The sequence below is a fragment of the Asterias amurensis genome, chromosome 9, assembly GCF_032118995.1.
Source record: "Asterias amurensis chromosome 9, ASM3211899v1".
In the NCBI taxonomy this organism is placed as follows: Eukaryota; Metazoa; Echinodermata; class Asteroidea; order Forcipulatida; family Asteriidae; genus Asterias; species Asterias amurensis.
Window position 1 is genome coordinate 9,387,345 of NC_092656.1, and position 22,201 is coordinate 9,409,545.

A 22,201-nucleotide genomic window follows, 5' to 3' on the forward strand; every position below is an offset into this window, starting at 1 on the left:
CTACTTCGTTGTTGATGCTGTGATGTTGGTCCTATGCTAAGTACATGGTATTTAGGTGCTTCCACTACCTTCCCTGCTTGATCTATCTAGGGGTGAGAGTCATTATACTAATATAGTAATTATACTATATACTAATATTTGATACCAAATCAAAGGTATTGAAATGATGGCATTTCTACCGTTTGGTAACCCATGGGATTACAAGGAGCTATTGGGAACAGTATCCAAAGCACTAGAGAAGTAGACCAATGAGCAGGATTTCTTTATTTTTTGTGGAAAAAAATATTGTCTGATTTTCTTCATCAGGCCGACATGACAAGTCTGAATTCAGCCAAAAGTCTGAACAATCTCATCCCTGTCTATCAGACCATAACGGGGCTATTTAAAACACAAAAAAGAGAGAGTAAAACTAACGTTAGAACAGGTTGAGGATGATTTCATTTTGTGCATAGATTGATGTGCTGTAACCCGTGGAATGGTATGTTGAAACAAGCTCTTAGCTATCCCTATGGGATATTATGCTTGTCTTTTCAGGGGGCACTCCTTAAAAAAAAATAATAATACAATCGAATGGTTCAAAATTCCACACGTAAAACATAAGTGTTTCAGGGATATAGAGGCAAATCAAAAGTCGAACTTGTGTCGCGACGTTTGTGTTTTCCTTTGTTATTCTTTGGTAAACACAATATTGAAAACAGTTAGAAAACTGTTTTCATAAACTATGTTTGTGGCCATTTAGAAACGACATGAAGTACATTAATACACAAGGTTCTAGTCTAGTCCACGTTCCAAAAATCAAACGTTGGTCCGGACAATGCTTTGATACGATCACAATCGAAATGATTGGATTTCCTTCAAGAGAGGGCGCTATACCCATGCTACACTTTCAACGCAGGAAATTATTTTAGCCAGTGTCTAGACCAGGAGAAAGGAAACAACAACCAGTCAGCGAAACCACCAACACTCTCGACGGAGTGTCGGTAAGTAGTTGTAGTATTTTGTACTTTGATGTCAAAACTAACAATGTTGGAGTTTCCAGAGTGTGGTAAAAGTGGGTGGAAGGGATGGCACGTTGCACATGGAAAACCATTCACAACCGTTCAACGATTATAGCAAGTTTTCACAACTGCCAAAGTCAAAGTCTTACTGTTGAAGGCAGTGGACACTACTATTAGTAATTACTCAAAATAATTGTTAGCATGAAACCATACTTGGTAACGAGTATAAATGGAGAGCTATTGCTATCTAACACATTGTGAGAAACAGCTCCCTCTGAAGTAACGTAGTTTTCGAGAAAGAACGTAATTTTACAAGAATTTGACTTCGATACCTCATAAATTTAATTAGAATTTGAGGTCTCGAAATCAAGCAACTGAGAGCACATCAAATCGTTGCTATACAATGGTGTTTTTTCTTGCATTATTATCTCGCATCTTCGACGACCAATAATTGAGCTCAAAATGTTCACGTGTTTGTTATTTTGTGCATGTTGAGATACACCAAGTGAGAAGTCTGATCTTTGACAATATTTACCATTAGTTTCCAGTGTAGTCTTTAAGATTTAATTGCGTAGCCAAGAAAATGTTTTTGCCTGTCGTTAGTTTTCCATCATTTAAAGATGCTATGTCAGATTGTTTGCCGATTTTACCAAAAAAATTTGATTTAGGTATTTTGATGGGGGTCGAGAAATTACAAGCTTTCATTTGAGCCATTGCTCGAAAAAGTCCGCCAATTATTAGTAGCAGTGAAATAAAAGTGCTCAAAATTAATTTTTGTCGGGATCCCGACAATATATCACGTGACCAATTTTATGTGTTTTTTAAGAAACGTTTTAAATTTTTGTCATGGTTCCTGACCATTAAAAGTAAAAGTTAAACTTGTTTTCGTTAGAGCGGGTGATACTCTTTGAAATACCATCACTCAAAAAAATCTATTGCTTAATGGTTCGGGCCAAAAATCTGACATAGCATCTTTAAAAACAAATCATTAGCTTTGGCAAGGACCTAAGCTGAGAATAACGTGTTATGAAGTTGTAATGCTCTTCATGTCAACTTTCCCACTGATTATACTATTCAGCTTTTTTGCAGGGCAAAGTTTAACTGTGTGTGATACGATAAACACATTTTACTGCAGTCGCCCTTGAACTCCGGCTCTTTGTGATAGGGGGTTTAGGGGGCGTATGTGTGTATAAAAAGCACGCTCCAATGTGTCTGTAGAACTAGGAAGCGAACACGCAGCCATACGTATAGCTATTTATTGTTGAAAAGGAAAAGGGGACAATTGTCACGGTCCGATACCATTATAGACTAATACAATAAATCCATGGTTATTGGATACACTTGAATTAAGAAATAATTTCTTTTAGTGTAAAAAGCAAACTATAAACACAAACCAAGTTGTGTTTGTATTATGCGTATCAAAACCACAGAAAACCATGGCAAATTGTTTACAACACAATGCCATAACACATCCCTGACCCATTTTCAATACATCTACTTGTAGCAGATACCTGCTTAACAGGGCCCAATTTCATAGCGCTGCTTAGCGGCCAATTTTTTGCTTACTGTGCGATTTACATTTCATAGCACTGCTAACCGTAAGCAAACGAAAAGGCATGCTTACCTTCCGGTGCTTTACCGCACGAAAATAAATGACGTCACAATGCAAATCCACGGTAAACACGCAATATGGCCGCCCAATTTTTCTGCTAACCTGTGAAATACGCTTAGGCTTAAGCAAATTTGTCTGCTACAGTTATCACGCAAATTTGCTTACCGTTAAGCAGCGCTATGGAATTGGGCCCTGTTCTGTTGGCGCAAAGAAACTTGTATGCAATGCAGAAAATGAGCAAGCTACCGGTCACAAACATGTGCACTTACCGAAATGTAAGTTTTGTATTCTCATTCTGGTTAGCGTAATTTTGTTAGGCTTGGCTATATTATTGTTGTGCTCATAAGCTGCAGCACGAGGTCCACAGTGTGCTTATCTGGAGCTGATCTCTAATCGTAGATCACTGAGTGCGATTCTTATCACGCCAGGTTTGGGAATTACAAAATAACCCCGGCCCCGTTCCATAGGTGCTTGCTGTAAACAGTGGTTTTACCAAACGCCAATTTAATTTTGCAATATAGTTGTTTCTTTGCCCCTGTAGTCTCTAATAATGTGTAAGTGATAAAAACCACTCGTTTTGTGCGTCATACCACTCTTGCAAAGAGCCACACAGATGACAACTCTTTCTAGAGTGAAAGACGGGCACTTTCAACTCGATTTAGAGTTAAGTTTGTTCCAATTTCACTCAACAGAGTGACAAAGAATTGCTCTCACTCCCAAAAGAGCGAACTGACACCACTCGGACAAGAGAGTGAGATGTGTATACAGACTTTGTAAACGAAATTCCCCGGGGAGCACCCCATCTTTAAGCAGATTATTTTGTTGTTATCATATTTTGTTTTTTGCTCCAGAAGTTCACCAGAAGGTAGTGATTATTGGTTAATTAAAAACTGCTCATTACAGTCTACTGGCCGAATTACAAAAGAGTATACATTGAAGTATACAACAAGTCTACTTAAATATGAAATCACACTGTAAAGTAAGCCACAACACAACGACTGTGCATTAATAGTTGTCGGCATACAATGTAACTTTATGACTTGAGGCTAGCACATGACCAGCAAATTTTAAGAACCAAAGATAAACGAATCCCCCACCCTCGTGATCATCACGAGACTAACTTTGTAGATAAGACTGGCTAGACCGAAGCGATTATAACCGACCGGGTTCCGTTGGGTGTACTTTACGGTCACTTTATCGATGTGTGCCCCCAGACGGAAGACGTAGTATAGACCGGAAAAAACGGAGTAAGCAATTCATGTGCAAATTAATATTGTTTTGTTAAAAAATTAATAATATTAATAATAATAATAATAATAACTGAGCGTGAAAGTTTGACCGGTTTCTTGTCGTTTGTATGTCACTTGCTGCATTTTTACTGAGTAGGAATGGAACATTTTTTTTGAAAGTAACTTTATAGCAACACAAATGTTATTATAAATGTCATAATTATTTGTTTGTTTTGTCAGGGGTTATGTTATTACATACGGCCTTTTGTTACTGGAGACAAGAGGATGTCCTGTGTCTGGAAGGATGGTTATAAAACACTTCTTCCTGGCATACGACTATTTTATGATTTCAAAAACGATAGGTACATGTCAAAGTCATGAACAGTGAACAAGAACTTCGTCTAAATCAGTAATAATTAAGGTGGCACAGCAGCCGCAAATCAAAAGGCAAGAATACAAAACAAAGTGAAATCGGCAAGATCGCCACATTACAAACTATACAGACTCTTTCTAAGGTGGCCATGATTAATTTACAAGTACATGACGTTTGGCAAGTATTGAATGCATAACAAAACAAAGTGTTCGCAACTGATACGGGAGTTTTCTCGTATGATGACAGTAGATTTTGTAATCCTCGAAGGTGTATTAACAAGTTAGGCAACGCAACAGTCCAACAATGCAGTTCAGGGTCAGGTTTATTGTATTAATTCTTAGGCATGATTACAATAGTTGTTAAGGGTGGCCAGGATTAATTACAAGTGTGAGAATAGTTGGCGAGCATTGAGTATACAAATAAAAATAGTGCATAACTAACGGACATTTTCCCGTATCAGATGGCAGTAGTGTTTGTAATCGTAGAAGAAGTATTAAAGGAACACGTTGCCTTGGATCGGACGAGTTGGTCAAAACAAAAGCGTTCGTAACAGTTTTTTATATAATGCATATGGTTGGAAAGATGTTTTAAAGGTAGAATACAATGATCCACACAAGTTTGCCTCGAAATTGCGTGGTTTTCCTTCTATTGTGCGAACTAACACCGTCGGCCATTTATGGGAGTCAAAATTTTGACCCCCATAAAAGGCCGCGACGTGTTAGTCGACGAGGTAAAAGGAAAACCACGCAATTTCGAGGCATGTTTGTGTGGATCATTGTATTCTACTTTTGCAACATCTTTCTACCCATATGCATTTTATAAAAAACAGTTACAAACGTTTTTCAAAGACCAACTCGACCGATCCAAGGCAACGTGTTCCTTTAAGTTTAGGCAAGGGCAAAAATCATACTTCAATGCAAAGAATACACAGAAGATATTGACGATCGGAAGGCATACATAACAAACAATACAGACCCATTCTAAAGGAAGGCCAAGATAAATTACAAGTGCGGGAAGTTTGGCGACACATACAACTTATGCATAAACTAACGGGGAATGTTCTCGTATCAGTGTTATGTCATCATGTAATTTTATTACTGATAAGCTTGCGTGGTGGAATGAAATGGCACTTGACTGCAATAAACGGCCTTGACCATTGAGTGGTAATATCGTCACTGGGACTGACTGCGAATGATCTAGTTGTCATACCACTGACCTTTGATCAGTGCACATGTCTGCAATGTAAGTCGCTTTGGGAGATGTTGTTTGGTAAAAAGAAAAAAGAAAAAAAAACATTAATGCGAAACATTATTTGGTAGCATTCCTTATCTTCAACGTATAAATACCTAAAACGTTTTCCAGTTTTAACCACAAACGGCCAATGCCCATTTTGTCTTATTTCAAAACAGTGTCATCTGTAAACCAACCAAGCAACTGTACACTTGTGTTGTCAAGTGATACTGAAGGAGTTAACAAAATGACTGAGAATTGGTTCAACTCGGTAGAGAATGTCTTGGATCATGTCCGACTTAGAAGTCTTCTCGGCCGGCAATTTTTGGCCGAACTTATAGGGACGTTCATGCTGGTGGTGAGTAAAAAAGGGGCTTTTGGTTTCGTTTTTTGTTTGTTTGTTTGTTTGTTTGTTTGCCGATGTTGTTGTTGTTGTTGTTGTTGTTGTTGTTGTTGTTGTTGGTGGTGGTGGTGGTGGTGGTGGTGGTGGTGGTGTTGTCTTGATTGGCGACGTTCATGTTGGTTAAAGTAGTCGCCGATATCGCGACATGAATTACTGTCTGCAACTACAATTAGCCACAGAACCCCCTGAGGCGGCCTTAACAAAAACAGTGGATGCTGCCCCTCTACCGGTCAAGTACCAATGCTTATATAAATATTAATAGTAAACTTGCGGGCACAACCATGGGTAAAAACTCTTTTGAAGGAGTGGTGGCTCTGAAAAGAGCCGGTTTGGTCTCGACGTTTCGAACAGTATACTCTGCTCGTCTTCAGAATGCTGGACTACTGGTGGTGGTGGAGCTTACGTATATGGCTAGAGGGAGCAGATTATACTGTTCGAAACGTCGAGACCAAACCGGCTCTTTCAGAGCCACCACTCCTTTAAAAGAGTTTTTACCCATGGTTGTACCCGCAAGTTTACTATTAATATTTATATTTATAATTGATCTTATTATCCATACTATGCAAAGTTTCAAACACCATTTACCAATGTTTATGATTGCTATCCCTTGTTTAAAGGAACAGGACACTATTGGTACTTACTCAAAATAATTGTTACCATCAAAACTTACTTGGTAACGAGCAATGGTCAGCTGCTGATAGTATAACACATTGTGAGAAACGACTCCCTCTGAAGTAATGTAGTTTTTGAGAAAGAGGTAATTACCCACTCACACTAATAAAAGACCTCAGGCCTCAGCCCTTTTATACATTGAAAGCACGCTCATTAGTTTGCGCAACATGTGTTTTTTTCTTTCACTATTCTCTTGCAATTTCGATGACCACTTGGGTCTTATTTTTCACGTGAGAATTCTGGTCATTGACAATATTACCAAAGGTGTCCAGTGCTTTTGACTCTGGTTTTGTTTAAATTACCAAAGTTGTCCAGTGCTTTTGACTCTGGTTTTGTTTTTGGGATAACTTTCCGTATGGCGCCACCACTTTTTCACTCATTTTTAAAAAAAGGGATATATCAATCAGGTAAATTAGATACTATATTATTTCATATCGAATGAAAAAGTGGTGGCGCCATACGGAAACTTTTCCCTACAAACTGTACACAATTCGTCTGTTAAAACAATTTTTTTTTTAAATCACCAACCTTTATTTCTTTGCTGTTCTTCCGTCCCTGGCTGCAGATGATCGGTGATGGCGCCATTGCACAACGACAGTTCTTTGGTAACGATACGGGGGCGGGCTTCCTGAACGTTAATATCGGCTATGCCTTCGCCCTCATGCTCGGTGTTTACTTCACTGCCTCCGTCTCAGGTATACACTCCATTAAATGTCCAGCCATATTTAGCCTGTAACACTCCATTAAATGTCCAGCCATATTTAGCCTGTAAATGTTGACTTTACTCGTATACACAACTGATGTGTGTTATCAGTTAGCACTCTATACTCAGCATTTTCCCGAGCTCTGTGGACAACAAAAACACATGCATTACTGGGATTCGAGCCCACGACCTCTGTTATTCTACACTTGAATACCTCCCATCCAGCAGTAAACTTACAGTAAATCAGACTAACTGCAAGACTCTATTCACGTGTGAGTGATGTGTCCAAATGGACAATGCGCTGACGTTTCAATGAGCCATTGTGTAAAAAGAAAGACCAAGGAATTCGTAAATTTTAATTGTCTGGGAGTTTGCCAATTTAAGAGACGGGCCACTGAAAGTATCATTATTTTGAACCCACTTATACAAATCCGGACGGTGTACTGTGTGTGGTGTGAGAATGTGGACGACGACGCATCCCCCCCCCCGCGATCATCGAGTGCCGGCTCAGTCTAAAAATAGCACAGGGAGCGCGCGCTCGGTATTTGAAACGCTCATTATTATGCAGCAACTTGAACTGTTGAAGTTAAAGCAGCATTTGATAAACTGTGTACAAAAGAAGGAAGCCTGACTGGCTGCACAATAAGTGATGGCAAAACAAACAGTATTCAAACTTTGGTAGTTTACTTCTCTGTAGTTTACATTTAAGTTCCTGATTGCTCAGCTGGTCAACATGATACAAGTAAAACCTCTAACCTGTTTAAAAATGTACACGATCCAAAAGAATGCATGCCAAAGAGATGATTTTAAACAGAATTAACTATAACCTACGGAGTATAGTGTGAAGTACTTTGGATGAATTTTGGGGAAACAGAAAGAGGCGTTGTCTCGACATTTCGCTATGCTGGTTTTCAAGATTAATAATGAATTTTTGTACACTATCGATCCGACACCAAACAGAAACCAAACTAAACTATATTTTATTTTCAGTAAGAACTATACTTTTATGTCTACCAGAAGGTAATTTTACACAACTCTAGATATTTCAGTTAAAGGAACACGTTGCCTTGGATCGGTCGAGTTGGTCTATAAAAAGCGTTTGGAACCGTTTGTTATAACATACATATGGTTGAAAAGATGTTGTAAAAGTAGAATACAATGATCCACACAAGTTTGCCTCGAAATTGCGTGGTTTTACTGTGCGAACTAACACGGTCGGCCATTTATGGGAGTCAAAAATTTGAATCCAATAAATGGCCGACCGTGTTAGTCGACGAGGTAAAAGGAAAACCGTGCAATTTCGAGGCATGTTTGTGTGGATCATTGTATTCTACTTTTACAACATCTTTCTACCCATATGCATTTTATAACAAACGGTTACTAACGTTTTTTATTGACCAACTCGACCGATCCAAGGCAAAGTGTTCCTTTAAGAACTGTACACTTTGTCTATATAACAGGAGGTCATTTAAACCCAGCCGTATCTCTAGCCCTCTGTACCCTTGGTCAGATGAAATGGATTGCACTGCCTGTCTACGCGTTGGCCCAACTCATCGGGGCCTTCTTGGGTGCCGTCACGGTGTTTGCTGTATACTACGGTGAGTTGTTATATACATGGAGAAGATCACCCTTAATTGCTAATCAATATCTTATGATATCAGTACGACGACGTGTGAACACACTTTTCTGATAGCGCCCTCTTTTGAACCATCCTCATCCAGCCCGTTTAATTTTCCATCGTGGGCGACATAATCTCCGTTAAACATATTTCCCCATAAGCATGTGACTATTACATAATAACATTTTGTTATCTCTGTATTACTACTAAACTTATACATACAGACACCATAAACAAGATCGATGGAGGTAACCGAACTGCCTTTGGACCTACCGGAACGGCCGGTATATTTGCCACCTATCCGGCGGAAGGAGTGACGATGGGCGCAGGATTTCTAGACCAGGTTTGTTATCGTCTTCCAACTTTGATAACGGGACTGGCGTAACATTATCTTTTGTATTTACAAAGTTGGTATTTTATGAGCGTCTGGTTGATCAAAGGTTTGCAACATTTTGCTGAAATACTGGTTGGATTTTACGACAATGAACTTTTTGGGGTTCACCAATTTGTGACGGAAAATGTTCATTAAAGGCACTGAACTTGTTTGGTAATTTGTCAAAGACCAGTCTTCTCACTTGCTGTATCCTAATATGCATAAAATAACAAACCTGTGGAAATTTGCGCTCAATTGGACATCGAAGTTCCGAGAAAATGATGAAAGAAAAAACATCCTTGTAGGACAAGTTTGTATGCTTTCGGACAAGTTTGTATGCTTTCGGATTGGAATACTAGACTTCTGGCTAGAAGTCTTTTAATATTTTAGTGAGAAATTACCTCTTTCTCAAAAATTATGTTACGCTATCATAGAGGGAGTCGTTTCCCACAACGATGTATACTTTCAACAGCGCTCAATGCTCGTTACCAAGTCAGTTTTTAAATTAATTTTTGTTCCGAGTAATTACTAAACGTGTACAGTGCCTTTACGGATTTTTCCGAGATTTTTTAACTGATTGAGTAATAATCGTTCGCCTCCGGAGTATGAGGTCCCCTGTTCAAATCACGGGAGGGGTTAACACATTCCTGACATTTAAAGGTAATAACTTTGAACCACACCCTTCTTCTATTTAAAGGGTCACAGTTAGTTTCATTCACTTCAAACATTTGATTTAGTAATCAGACAGAAATCTTGTGGCAACTATTTCTTTAATTATTTAGGTTTTTACCCTTACACCGATGTGTGTTAGCATTGTATATATACTCAGTATTTCCCGAGTCCTGTGATAGAAAATAGCAAACAACACAAGCATATTACTCGGGATTCAAACCCACGACATCTATTATAACCATTTATTCGTTTGACCGTAGGTGGTAGGCACCGCCATCTTAGTGGCAGGCATCATGGCCGTTACAGACAAGAAGAACTCTAAGCCACCGAGTGGTTTGGAGCCTCTGTTCGTGGGCTTGACATTCTTTGCTGTCGGCATCAGCTTCGGCTATAACTACGGCTATGGTATCAACCCGGCCCGGGACTTCGGTCCCCGTCTGTTTACCGCCATCGCTGGGTACGGACCGGACATCTGGGCGTAAGTATAGAGGGGACCGTGTCCGTAACGGCGACTTCGGTTTTATAGAACGGCGAGATCGCTGGCGTCTGCCTCTATTCGGAAGACGCACTGATGTAATCTTAAAAGCTGTAGTCGAAGTCGCCGTTTCGGACACTGCCTTAACATACACAAAAAAAACCCACAACCCAAAACCACAACAACAACAACAACAACAACAACAACAACAACAACAACAACAACAACAACAAAAGCACTTCATCCCGACACCCCTATGTTCCGACGCGTTCCGAGAACAAACACTTTTTGTTTTATCTAAAGGCCTACACTGGGGTTAGGGTTAGTGTTGTGGTTGTCATGGGTGTGTCACCTAAACAGTCAAATTGTACCACCATTGTGACCATTGTGTTGCACTAATGATGATTCAGTATTGATTGATCCTTTTCCCCCAATATTTCTTCCGGACAGACCCGGTGGTATGCAGTGGTGGTGGATACCCATCGTGGGTCCATTAGTGGGTGGGCCATTAGGTGGTTGGATCTACTATCTGATGGTCAGTATGCACATCGATACATCCTACAATAAGCATACAGATGAACGACAAGTGTCGGAAATGGGCTCCCATCAGCGAGACGAAGGGTAGGCCTAGGCCCCAGTTATATGTAATTCTCTAAGCCGTGTCCGAATTAGCGGCTACAGCTACGGCTGTTGCTAAGTGTGTTGCTAAGAACGTCCTATACCTCAACGCATGATGACGCGGAAATCTAGCCAATAGCCGTAGCTCTAGTCGCTAATTCGGATACGGACTTTTGCTCTAAACGGTAACTGGTAGACGCAAATGTGCGCATCGGTCTGGTATCCATATTGGTGAAGTCAAGAGGGGTCGAGGATACCAGTTACCCTTTTAGAGTCAACCAAGATATATATTGTTTATGCTGTCGCCTTCTTTGTAATGCTATGCAATACCATTCACATCTATAAGATATTTGCATATGAAAAAAAAACTTCCAGTCAAAGTTGTCCCCGTAAATGAAAAGTGTATTCAATATACGGCTATGGCTTACACTGCATGTTGAAGCCAAGAGCCACAAGCAACAAGCCGTATCCAAAATGGGGGTTAAAATTATACATGACTTTTTAAGGGGTATTGTTTAAATTGATGTGCAAATGTACACAAACGGTGGCACAATGATAAAGATTATGCTTGCGCTTGTGTCACCATGCATATTATAGTTTGATGCTGCATGATCATTATGTTTGACCTGAAATACTCATTATTAAGCCTATTTCAATAACACAAACTTCAGCGACATCGCAACCATGCAAAACCTGCATTGCAAGTGTTTAATAAACACTCTACTAACTTTATGGCTTTCCATGATCAGAGCTAACCCTAGTTGAAAAAAAGTATTTCACTTCATTATTTTTTCAATTAATTTTGTAAATTGCCACTTTGTATTCATTGAAACATGTATGCTGGTGTTTGCATTTGTATTTAAAAGCAAGTTAGCATCACTTTGATTTCGTATGATAATGCATTAATAACTATAATGTTCTATGAGAATGTGGGAAGTTTTATGGGTTTTCTATAGGCTATAAGAAGATTACAAGAGAAGTTAAGTTTATCTTAATAAACTCTGTTTTCAAGAGGCTGGGACACTTTTTTTTTTTTTTTTTTTTTTTTTTTTTGGGGGGGGGGTCTATCTTGGAACAGCCTTTAGCAATGTTTCTTGTAAGGGAATCTTCTGTGGCGAACCTCTATACACGCATCATGTACCAAACCTTAATAGCGCCCTCTTGTGTACCGAGTGGACTACGATAATTAATTTTGTGATAATTAGCCATCGTTTTATTTATTTTTTCTGCCGTGACCAATTGAGGCAATAATATCAGTAATTTGTTTGGGATATAGGTGTATTTTACAGTACGTCAGCACAAAATATAACAGTAATCATGTTAGTATACTTATAATACTGTCAAGTTGTACATTACGGGTGTTTTTATGTATGTTAATTTGTCACAATTTTTCTCAGGTTGAGAGATACTCGCGGTCTCCATTGATTAATTCCAATAAAATCATGTATTATTTGTAATTATAAAACTATGTTGTGTTAATGTATTAATCAAAACATTACTAATAATATTATTAATACATCCATAACTGGACCCAAGGCGCTGTACAAATTATGATAGCTTCAAACAAGAGGCAGAAATAACCAAAGAGAATAACAAGAATTCTAAACATAATTATAAACCACAAAAATTGACCAAAATAATTAAAAGAATGAAGAGGGATATAAGAATTCCACAATAGTGTGTAACCGCCAGTCTAACATTTGCAAGTACAATTTAAAAAGCTTGAGAAACGATAACATAATAGTCAAACTATACATAAGCAGGAATGAACTGTGTGAGGTTTGCGGTAGCACCATGTGCAAATCTCTTCAGCAGTGTTGGTTCTGAAAACAAACCGGGGTTGACAACTCAACCTTTTGATCAATATTATGCTCACTCAAAAGATGGCTATGGCAAAACTCTTATGAGTATAATTATACTCCCACCATGCAAAGTAATGAACTTGAAAAAGACCAGGCAGAACGTCTCCTGTTAGAGTGTCGTCGGATTGGTTTTGTGAATGAGAGGGGCTAGTTTGGAGGTGAGTAGTAAGCTGAGCTGAAAGGAATGTCTACTAATGTCATCGGGCTTCTCACATAAATGTCTGAAGACATCAAATTACACTGTTTGAAACGTGGAAACTTTTGTTCTCCCTTTCCGAAGAGATTCGTTTGTAAACAATACTGTTCCTTTAGTACAAATTGATTAATAAACAATGTTATTATTATCTATTAGTCGATGTAGTTTTCATTACCAATTCACGCTTTTATAATTAAACACCAGTGCAACTAGAAGTCATTTTCATGTACTAATGAAAACAATTAGGCTAACCCAATGACAGCTTGAAACTCATAAGAAAAATATTAACGACCCGTAATAATTTTCTATCAAACAAATAAATAATAACAAAATCAACATTTTATGTCATAACTAAATCAGCATGTAAGACATCGCCATAGCACATAGGCATTATTTTAGTTTTCCATTACATCGGTGATTCTACGAACATTCTTTTTATGCGAAGCCCTAATTTTATTTAGTTATTTTTCGGTTTTAATAAGAGAGCAGTGTTAAAAAGAAATTGCCATAATACGAAACAAGAACCATCACCAGTTCTTTTAAACCCTAAAAAACCTGTTTCTTTATGTTGTTATCAACAGTCAACAAGTCTGCAAGTCGAATCTGTAAACCACAACGCATGCAGAAACGAAGACAAGCGGAGTTTTACTGTTCGAAACGTCGAGAAGACCCTACTGGCTGTTTTTAGAGAGACAACAACCTTACCAATCTTATTGGATCATGGATTTACCCGCAAGTTTACTACATTGCAAAAGACTGGGTACTACAACAGAGTACGCCATCATTATGTGTTTAGATAACTCCAACAATTATCATCTGCCAACACTGTTACATTGGTGTTGTTTTGAACCTGGTTTATACTTATTTTGATTCAATCGCTTTTTGATAGCAATCATGGTGACAACACCGGCCCATATAATAGTGTCAATTGCATTTTCTAAGTTTATGCAGTGTTTGACTTGTGTTTGTGACGTCGGTAGTTGAACTTAGTTTACACCAGGAAACAAATAATTATTACTTTTGTTTGTGCAAAACAAAGGTGTACTATTATTAGCGTAGGGCGTAGGGCGCCCTCACCCTTTCAGGACCCATGCACCCGTGTATAGTTAAGGCGTTGTCAACTCATTATTATAGCTTAATATTAAAGAAACTTAATCAATAAATCAAGCATTTAAGAATTGCTGTAATGCTGCTAAAAGGATGTTTGTTTTCAATTTAAACCATTTTGGGTGTCATTGCCCTATTTTCATTCACGGGCTAAACAGTATTTTTAGGATTGGTATACGCATAAACACATCATTGTTTAATTTTATTCCGAGAGCGGACTGATTATGAAAGTTCATTAATATCTTTGTGTGTGAAATAATTCCCATTCATAAATACCTCAGACAGTTTCGCTATTCCTATTGGTGGAGAGCGCGTCACGTGGGTGTGTATAAACCTTTGTTTATGACCGGTAACAAGTGTTAATTCATGGGCGTGACACGCGACCTTGCACCTGTTCTTATAAGACAGTTTCTTTATTCATATTGGTCGAGAGCAACGGCTGAAACAGTTGTGCCACATCACGTGATACGCGCGACGCGCACAGCATTCCCTTTTAAGGAGTTGTTTACCCGAGGGTGGCGGAGGGCTTCACCATTTCATAGCTGGAGGAATGTTGTGTTAAAAGAAATCATTTAACAATATAATTTTTGCATTTATTTTACTTTTCGACCAAAAAGCGATGATGTTTTTGACCGAAAAGGTATTATGAATGGGAATCAAAGTGTGTTGAATTGGTTTCAACTAGTTGTTTAAACCCTTCGTCTCGGTAAAATTATCAACCATGCCTCATTGGGATTAAACCACTAGTTGAAAACCTCTTCACCACACATTGATTCCCTTGTTTAAAATGTATTCATACGAGAACGATTATCTAAAAACATAAAAAACCGGAACAACTGACTTTGTCTGTTTTGCATGTAAACGTGCTGAAAATTATGCCCATTCTAACTTTTTTTTTAATCCCGACTTCCACAGTGGACTCAGCCAAATTGTGTACACAGGTTTGCTATTTCATGTTTTATTTATTGTTGATCACACGCAGACGAGAACAATGCCTTTGTGTTATTGTCACTTCTTTCAATCCTGTATGTTACCGAAAGATGGACAAATCTTGTTTAAACGTGGTGTTTTTGTATGGCTTAGCTGTAGAAATTTGTCACCATGTAGTGTAATGCTTTCCAAAGGTAGAGATGGTGGAACTTTGAACACTAAACATTTGGCATTCACCGTGCATTGAGCGGGGCTTAATACATCCTATATTTATCATTTGTCGACATGTGATGCACCCCTTCCCCGCCATCACCTTTTTTTTTTTTTTTTTTTTTTTTTTGGGGGGGGGGCACTCATGTGGAAACCACGTGAGTACATTAACGTTCAATATCTTGACATCATAAGTCCATGAGACACATTCAAAAAAAGCAGTGGAGAATAACAGAATGGGGAGTCAAAAAGTGCATGAACCGGAACCGTTTTCATGGCATGACTGCATAGTAGAGTTAGAATCAATGAAAAGCACCACAAGGCAGAGAGAGAGGAAAAGGATATTCCTTGAAATATAATTTAATCAACATTCACGCTTATTATTATACACGACGTTTAGTAGTACTAGAATTGTCTAGGCATAGGAAATTATTGACTACTCAGCAATCGATCTTTACTGTAAACTTCATTTATACTCTACCCCGACCCTCCACTCTAAATTTCAAGCGAAATCTTGTCTTTTAAACATCCACTACCTTAGGGAGACCCATGGAGACAATCAGAACAATAAAACTTCTACACAGGGGAACTCTGATGGAAGTTTATATGCGTACCGAAATGTACACAGCCCCTGGAAGAAAGTACAGGGACAAAGGAACTATTACATTATTTTTAGAAGTATCAAGCACGGCCATTGAAGAAAAAAGAATGGTTTGCGAATGTCACTTTCGCAACCTCTTCGGTTTTGATTATAACTAGCATTCCGGACACTAACAATATCCAGTTTTCAAAGACTGCCATCAAAACAAGGTAAGCGAATTTAAAAGTTACAGGGAGATTAATCAAGCTCTAAAAAAAGGCTGAAAAAATAAATCAAAGAACAAGCTGGAGGATAAATGATCGAAAGAGATGATAACAAGGGTAAAAAAAAAAAAAAAAAAAAATAATAATAATCACATGGTGTTGCTGCAAACCTCTCTAAAAGCCTTTTCACACTACCTCCATTTCGAACCGCGTTGAAACATACCCGGGTCCTACCCGCCTCAGCCTTGCTTCTTTTCGACACGGATCAGAGATTAAAGACAGTGGACACTATTGGTAATTGTCAAAGACTAGCCTTCACAGTTGGTGTATCTTAACATATGCATAAAATAACAAACATGTGAAAATTTGAGCTCAATCGGTTATCGAAGTTGCGAGATAATAATGAAATAAACACCCTTGTCACACGAAGTTGTGCGCGTTTAGATGGTTGGCTTCGAGACCTCAAGTTCTAAATCTGAGGTCTCGAAATCAAATTCGTGGAAAATTAATTCTTTCTCGAAAACTATGGCACTTCAGAGGGAGCTGTTTCTCACAGTGTTTTATACCATCAACCTCTCCCCATTACTCGTCACCAAGAAAGGTTTTATGCTAATAAATATTTTGAGTAATTACCAATAGTGTCCACTGCCTTTAACAAAATCTCCGGTTCGGAACCGTATCCGACCCCGAGATTTCGGACAGTGTGAAAAGCCCTTTAGTTTTTTAACTTAATACTTGAGTGTTGCTGGTCGAGGCACTGCATAAACTGGAGGAAAGAGTCCGAAGAGGATCAGAGCATTCTGATCGAAACGTGGATTGGTAAACAATAAAATCCTATACCGAATAACAAGGTAGACAAATTGTACAACCCTTTCGTGAATGCCCAATGTCCAATATCGAATTTTTTATTATTTTTTTATATCGGCTGTACAATATGGAAGTCTAATATCAAACTTGCTACACTGCCGATACGTCTTGTTGTTTTAATCGATCGCTCAGTTTACACATCGTCTAAGCCTGCCAGGTCGAGGCCTAATTATCAAGGAAACTACAACAGCGATGATGATTAGTAGGCCTCTAACAAAATCCTCAATGATGACCTTTCGGTCAAAATTGAAAAAAACTTTTGTTTTTTTCATCTTCAAATATTGGTTGTGTAAACTGTTAAGTATCCGAGCTATAATTATGCAGGGCTCCAGGTGGGGTGATGGGAGACAAACGTAGGCCTAAGACCGTAGGCCGACTGGTTAACAGTCGGTCAGTGAGACAGGTCGCCCAATTGGCGGAAGGGAGATAGTTGAATCACCATTTCCCCTCGAGATTCACCTAGGCTAATCACTCTGATTGACCCTTGTCTCTATGTGGCTTCAGACAGAGTTTTGATGTGCTCTCCACGGTACACCGTTTTGTTATCGAAGTGTGTGTTTCTCGTCTATTATGTTGGGGTGTGTTATGTTTTTCATTGGAGCTAAATAATACAAAAAGATACAACTGTTGTACTGTAGGGGTCGTGCAGCAGTCAACATATTAAGATGTCTGAAGTAAACAATTTGTTTTATAGAAGTAGGTAATTTCTCACAAATATTAACCTACTTCAGGAATGATGAAACCCTTTTAGGCATCTGATGAAAGCACACACGTGCAACGAGTTTTTTCTTTCTGTTTTCATTATTCTCTTGAAATAGATCATCGAGGTCAAATAGGGCAATGAAAGACAAACAACACAAAAACGACCTTTTGTGCGTATTGAAATGGTGCTTTCATGCCTGAAATTCAAGTTGCCAGGTGACAAATTATACCCCTTCCCCCAAAAAACTTCCAAAATGGGGTTAATTTTTACAACGTTTTAAAACTATTGATTAAGTGCTCTTTACAAATCAGTCAATTTGATATGGACAATACAATAGTGGAGTAATGTGTACCCTTCCTTAAAGAACAAGAACAGGACTCGCATGCTGCATTTTGTTTTGACAACAATTTAATTAATAGGTGTATACGACACACATCGCAGCAATAACATCAAAGTTCGTAAAACACGCACCGAGGTTGCACGACATCTACAGATAAGTATACGAAACACGAATGCACTTGCATTGAGAGGGAGGGGGTGGGGGTGGAAATAAATGAAAGACTGTGGGGGAAACATGAATATATTTACGGAAATTTGTCAGATAGACGGGCAAAACCTTTTCACGTCCATCCGGCATCAATGTCTTGACTCTGTTCACGGGACACGAAGCGGAAAGTTTAGTATTTCGCCAACCTTCCGGCTCACCCCTGGATGTTCCTCGTAAGGGGCCCGGTGCAATCAATATCATTCTTTATCACACTCCGTACTTTTGTTTGTCCCATGATATCGGGTGAACTCTGCTGGGGAAAAAAAAATCTTGAGATCTTGAATTTGAATTACCGTAAAAACTCTTCTGATTATTAAACGTGTTGAGGCATAAATGATTTTTGTTATTCATCTTGACATGCAAAAAATGAAGAAGGGGATGTTGGGTTGGCAGGTTCATCAGGGGTTTTGTCTGATAATTGGTGAAGAAGCAAATCAATTACTAATATCATCTCAGACGAAGCGAGATGATATGACCATAACGGACTGATGTTTACCACAATTGACGTTTAACCCTGCGTGACACTTTCAACATATGTTCACGCTTGAACAGCATCGCTCACTTATGGTAACATCTTTGATATTAGCTTGTATTACATTAGTTCTGATGACCCCCCTAATTGTAATCAATGTTTATTTTAATAATAATAATCATTTTAATAATATCAGATGAGGCCATGATTTTATATGGTTGCAATACTAAATGGTTAATACTTATCGCAAAAAAAACACACACATTATTTCCTATTCCATTCAGACCCAAAACACGTAAACATTTCTGTAGCACTTTGTCTTTGCGTAGACCCAAAGAAAATCTAGGACAAAAACACATCTAAAATATTACTGGGTTAAAGAGATTTTCAATACCAAATCACACATGATTATAACGACACTCTAAAGCTCAAATGTATGTACCCCAAACCGCTATGTTGAATTAGTTTCAGACATCCAAAGGGTTTAAAAGACGTCAATATTCCATACTGATACGTCTACGACTAGGTATACCTTTCATTTAAATCCCGGAGATACCACACACGCCCTCATAAGTTGATATCCTGCCGTATACACCGGGGCTTTATGGATATTCGAATCTCTTGGCTCCCGTATAGGGTAACGCTACACCGTTGTAGGATCAGTGTGTCTGCTTCAGATGTCACAGTTTGAATTTCAATCAACACCCGTGATATTTATTTCAGATATCCGCCCTGAAACTCTCATGGGAAGATGGATATTGTGTTCATTCACACGACAGCAAGAAAGACATAGCAAAGACAAATATACACAGAGAAACATTTTTTGTCGCGACATTTTGTGCTCTGCCATTAATTTTGTGATAAGGCCTACGAGTGTGTAGGTTTTGGCTAATAATTGCCTTTTGACTTGAGGCTCATTCGATATACGCTTACAAGCCTAATCCCAGTAGACATAATGCTGCCGGTCAAAACTTTTTTCCTTGAAGATTTTACTTATAAATGTCTTAAAATCAGAGCTTTGTGATAATCGTTTGAAAACATTCGAACTTAGGTATTCTTTTCGAGAGAGAAACATGTTAAGTATTTTTTTCGTTTAAAAAAAAACAACAAAAAACTCTCGAGCCTAGACCGGGATTTGCTTTGTCCGAATTAGCGATGGCTACGGCTTGATTCCACCCTCAGCAACAGCCGTAGCCACCAGTTTGGATTCGGCCTCACGTTCTGGTCAGTTCATGGAGCGATCGAACCAACAAGGTGGTTTTAATTAAATAATCATAGACCCATCAAATAATTACTGATGATAGGGAATTAATTTAACTTTACACTTCACCTGTGGAAGACATCGTTGGACATAATCACAATGCCAGTACAGACTCTGATATGAGTTCGACGTTCCGTTTATCCATAAATAATGGGTTCCGGGTTGCTTGGAAGGTTCCGGGAAATGGTTTCCGGAGTGCCATACATTATTTCAAGGTCGCTATGAACACCTTTTGTGTGTCATGGCCGATTTGTTTTGAGATCATTGAACGCAAAGTTATTGTGGTTAAAGCCATTGAACACTTTCGGATCAGAAAACAAATTAAAAGTTCACAGATTTACAAATAACTTACAGGGTTTACAGAAGGTAGTGGTCACGGACTTCTCTCTCTTGAAATGTTATTCCATGAATTGGTTTACTTTTTGAGAAAACATTAAAAACAATATCAATTATCGATATCGAGAATTACGGATTTATTGTCATGACAGGCGAAACGTGCGGATACAAGGGTGGGTTTTCCCGCTATTTTTTCCCGACTCCGATGGCCAATTGAGCCTTAATTTTCACATGTTTGTTATTTTACATACAAGTTGTGATACACGAAGTATGGGACTTGGATAATACTGTTTACCGAAAGTGTCCAATGGCTTTAAGCCATCCGAGCGTGGGTTCGGATTCTGGCGGTGGTAAGTGTCTCTTTCCTTGAGATCATTGAACGCAAAGTTATTGTTGTTACGCCATCAAAGCGTGGGTTCGAATTCTGGTGGTGGCAGTTGTGTCCTTGATCAAGATGATTTTCTTTAATGGGTACACTGTTATTTCGGTTGTGTTAAATCTTACACAACTTGTGTAAAATTTTACACAACCCCTGTTTACTATATGAACCTAGCAACTGTTGTGTAAACGGTTTACACAACCCCAGTTGTGTAGTTTTTAAACAACAGTTGTGTGATAATTGTACACAATTATGTGTAAAAGTTTTTTACACAACTAGTTGTGTAAACGGTTTACACATTAATTGGTTAAAAATATTACACAACTTGTGTAACATTTTACACAACCCCTGTTTACTATATGAACCTAGCAACTGTTGTGTAAACGGTTTACACAACCCCAGTTGTGTAGTTTTTAAACAACAGTTGTGTGATAAGTGTACACAATTATGTGTAAAAGATTTTTAACCAAGTAGCTGTGTAAACAGTTTACACAATAATTGGGTATACTTAATTACACATCATTTTGTAAGATTAAATTCTACAAAATCATGTGTAAAGTACCAAATTAGCTATTATTGTGCAAACTGTTCACATAACAATCAGTTAATTTGTTTCCACAATTATAGTTGTTCACAATGTATTAATATTAGTTGTGGAACGCCCATTTTTAAGCAAAGTGTAGACACATAATGAGAAAATAATTCAGCAACTTGTTTTTAACGATATTTAAATGAATTTTATTGGTCAAAACTGCACCAATCATACATTCATTCATCACAAATGACAATAAAAATGTGTTGGTCACCAGCCAATATCGACCTCATGTTGACAAAATGGTCCAAGGGAGAACTTGGCCAAGGCCAAAATGATTTGCGCAATAGCAGGTTTTTAATATTGCTTGTTAAACATGTTTTTTTTATAGAAAAACTGTGAATTTCAAGAGCAACACGCTGTGTCGTGTCACTCAGACAAACTGTAATTTAGTTATAAAATGACACAAAAAGGAATGCAACATGGCAAACAAACTGTCCACTTTTCAAACATCCAGCTTCCCCTTGTAATTACTGTTTTGCAGTCAATTGTACATTTTAAACTCTCCAATGAAACAAGTTCATCTACTCGGTCCATCCAGATAGTCATGTTGGTAGTTCCAGGGAGCTGGTTTTTGCTATTCTTCTTGCATTTCCTAACAGTACAGGCGTGTATTGAACAGTGTGGCTGATAGTTCATGATTGTTCCACATCCAGCACATAATAATCTCCATAGCTTGACGTTCAGAATCCAACTAGTACTCATCCTTAACTAGTTTGTGCTGTAGCAAGTTCCACCAAGTGAGAAGGATGAATGGCAGTGGCTGGTGCTTCAATACAGGAATGCTGATTATGTAGTGTTGGATATCTGTTACGTGTCACCCTGTTTAAAAAAGAAAGACAACTTTGAAATAGTCTGAATGAACAGATACTTTAAACACAGAATCAAGTAGCTGAGAGTAGTCCTACAAAAAAACATGAGGGGTCACTAGTTAGTCCCACCAGCACGACTTTAGGTTA

General features: G+C 38.4%; 1 protein-coding gene across 2 annotated transcripts; it reads left to right on the forward strand.

Moving 5' to 3' along the window:
• The first annotated feature begins 867 nt into the window (after positions 1-867).
• On the forward strand, positions 868-14,201 carry LOC139941869 (aquaporin-3-like). Of its 2 annotated transcripts, none has more exons than XM_071938506.1 (8): positions 868-980; positions 5,622-5,800; positions 7,083-7,212; positions 8,681-8,818; positions 9,063-9,181; positions 10,144-10,361; positions 10,809-10,979; positions 13,616-14,201. In XM_071938506.1, exons 2-8 carry the CDS (start codon positions 5,690-5,692, stop codon positions 13,641-13,643), a joined length of 915 nt encoding a protein of 304 aa, XP_071794607.1. In that variant the 5' UTR covers positions 868-980; positions 5,622-5,689; the 3' UTR covers positions 13,644-14,201. The 2 variants fall into 2 exon arrangements, with proteins under 2 accessions (XP_071794607.1, XP_071794606.1); XM_071938505.1 differs by lacking the exon at positions 868-980 and adding an exon at positions 3,826-3,857.
• The last annotated feature ends 8,000 nt before the right edge of the window (positions 14,202-22,201 follow it).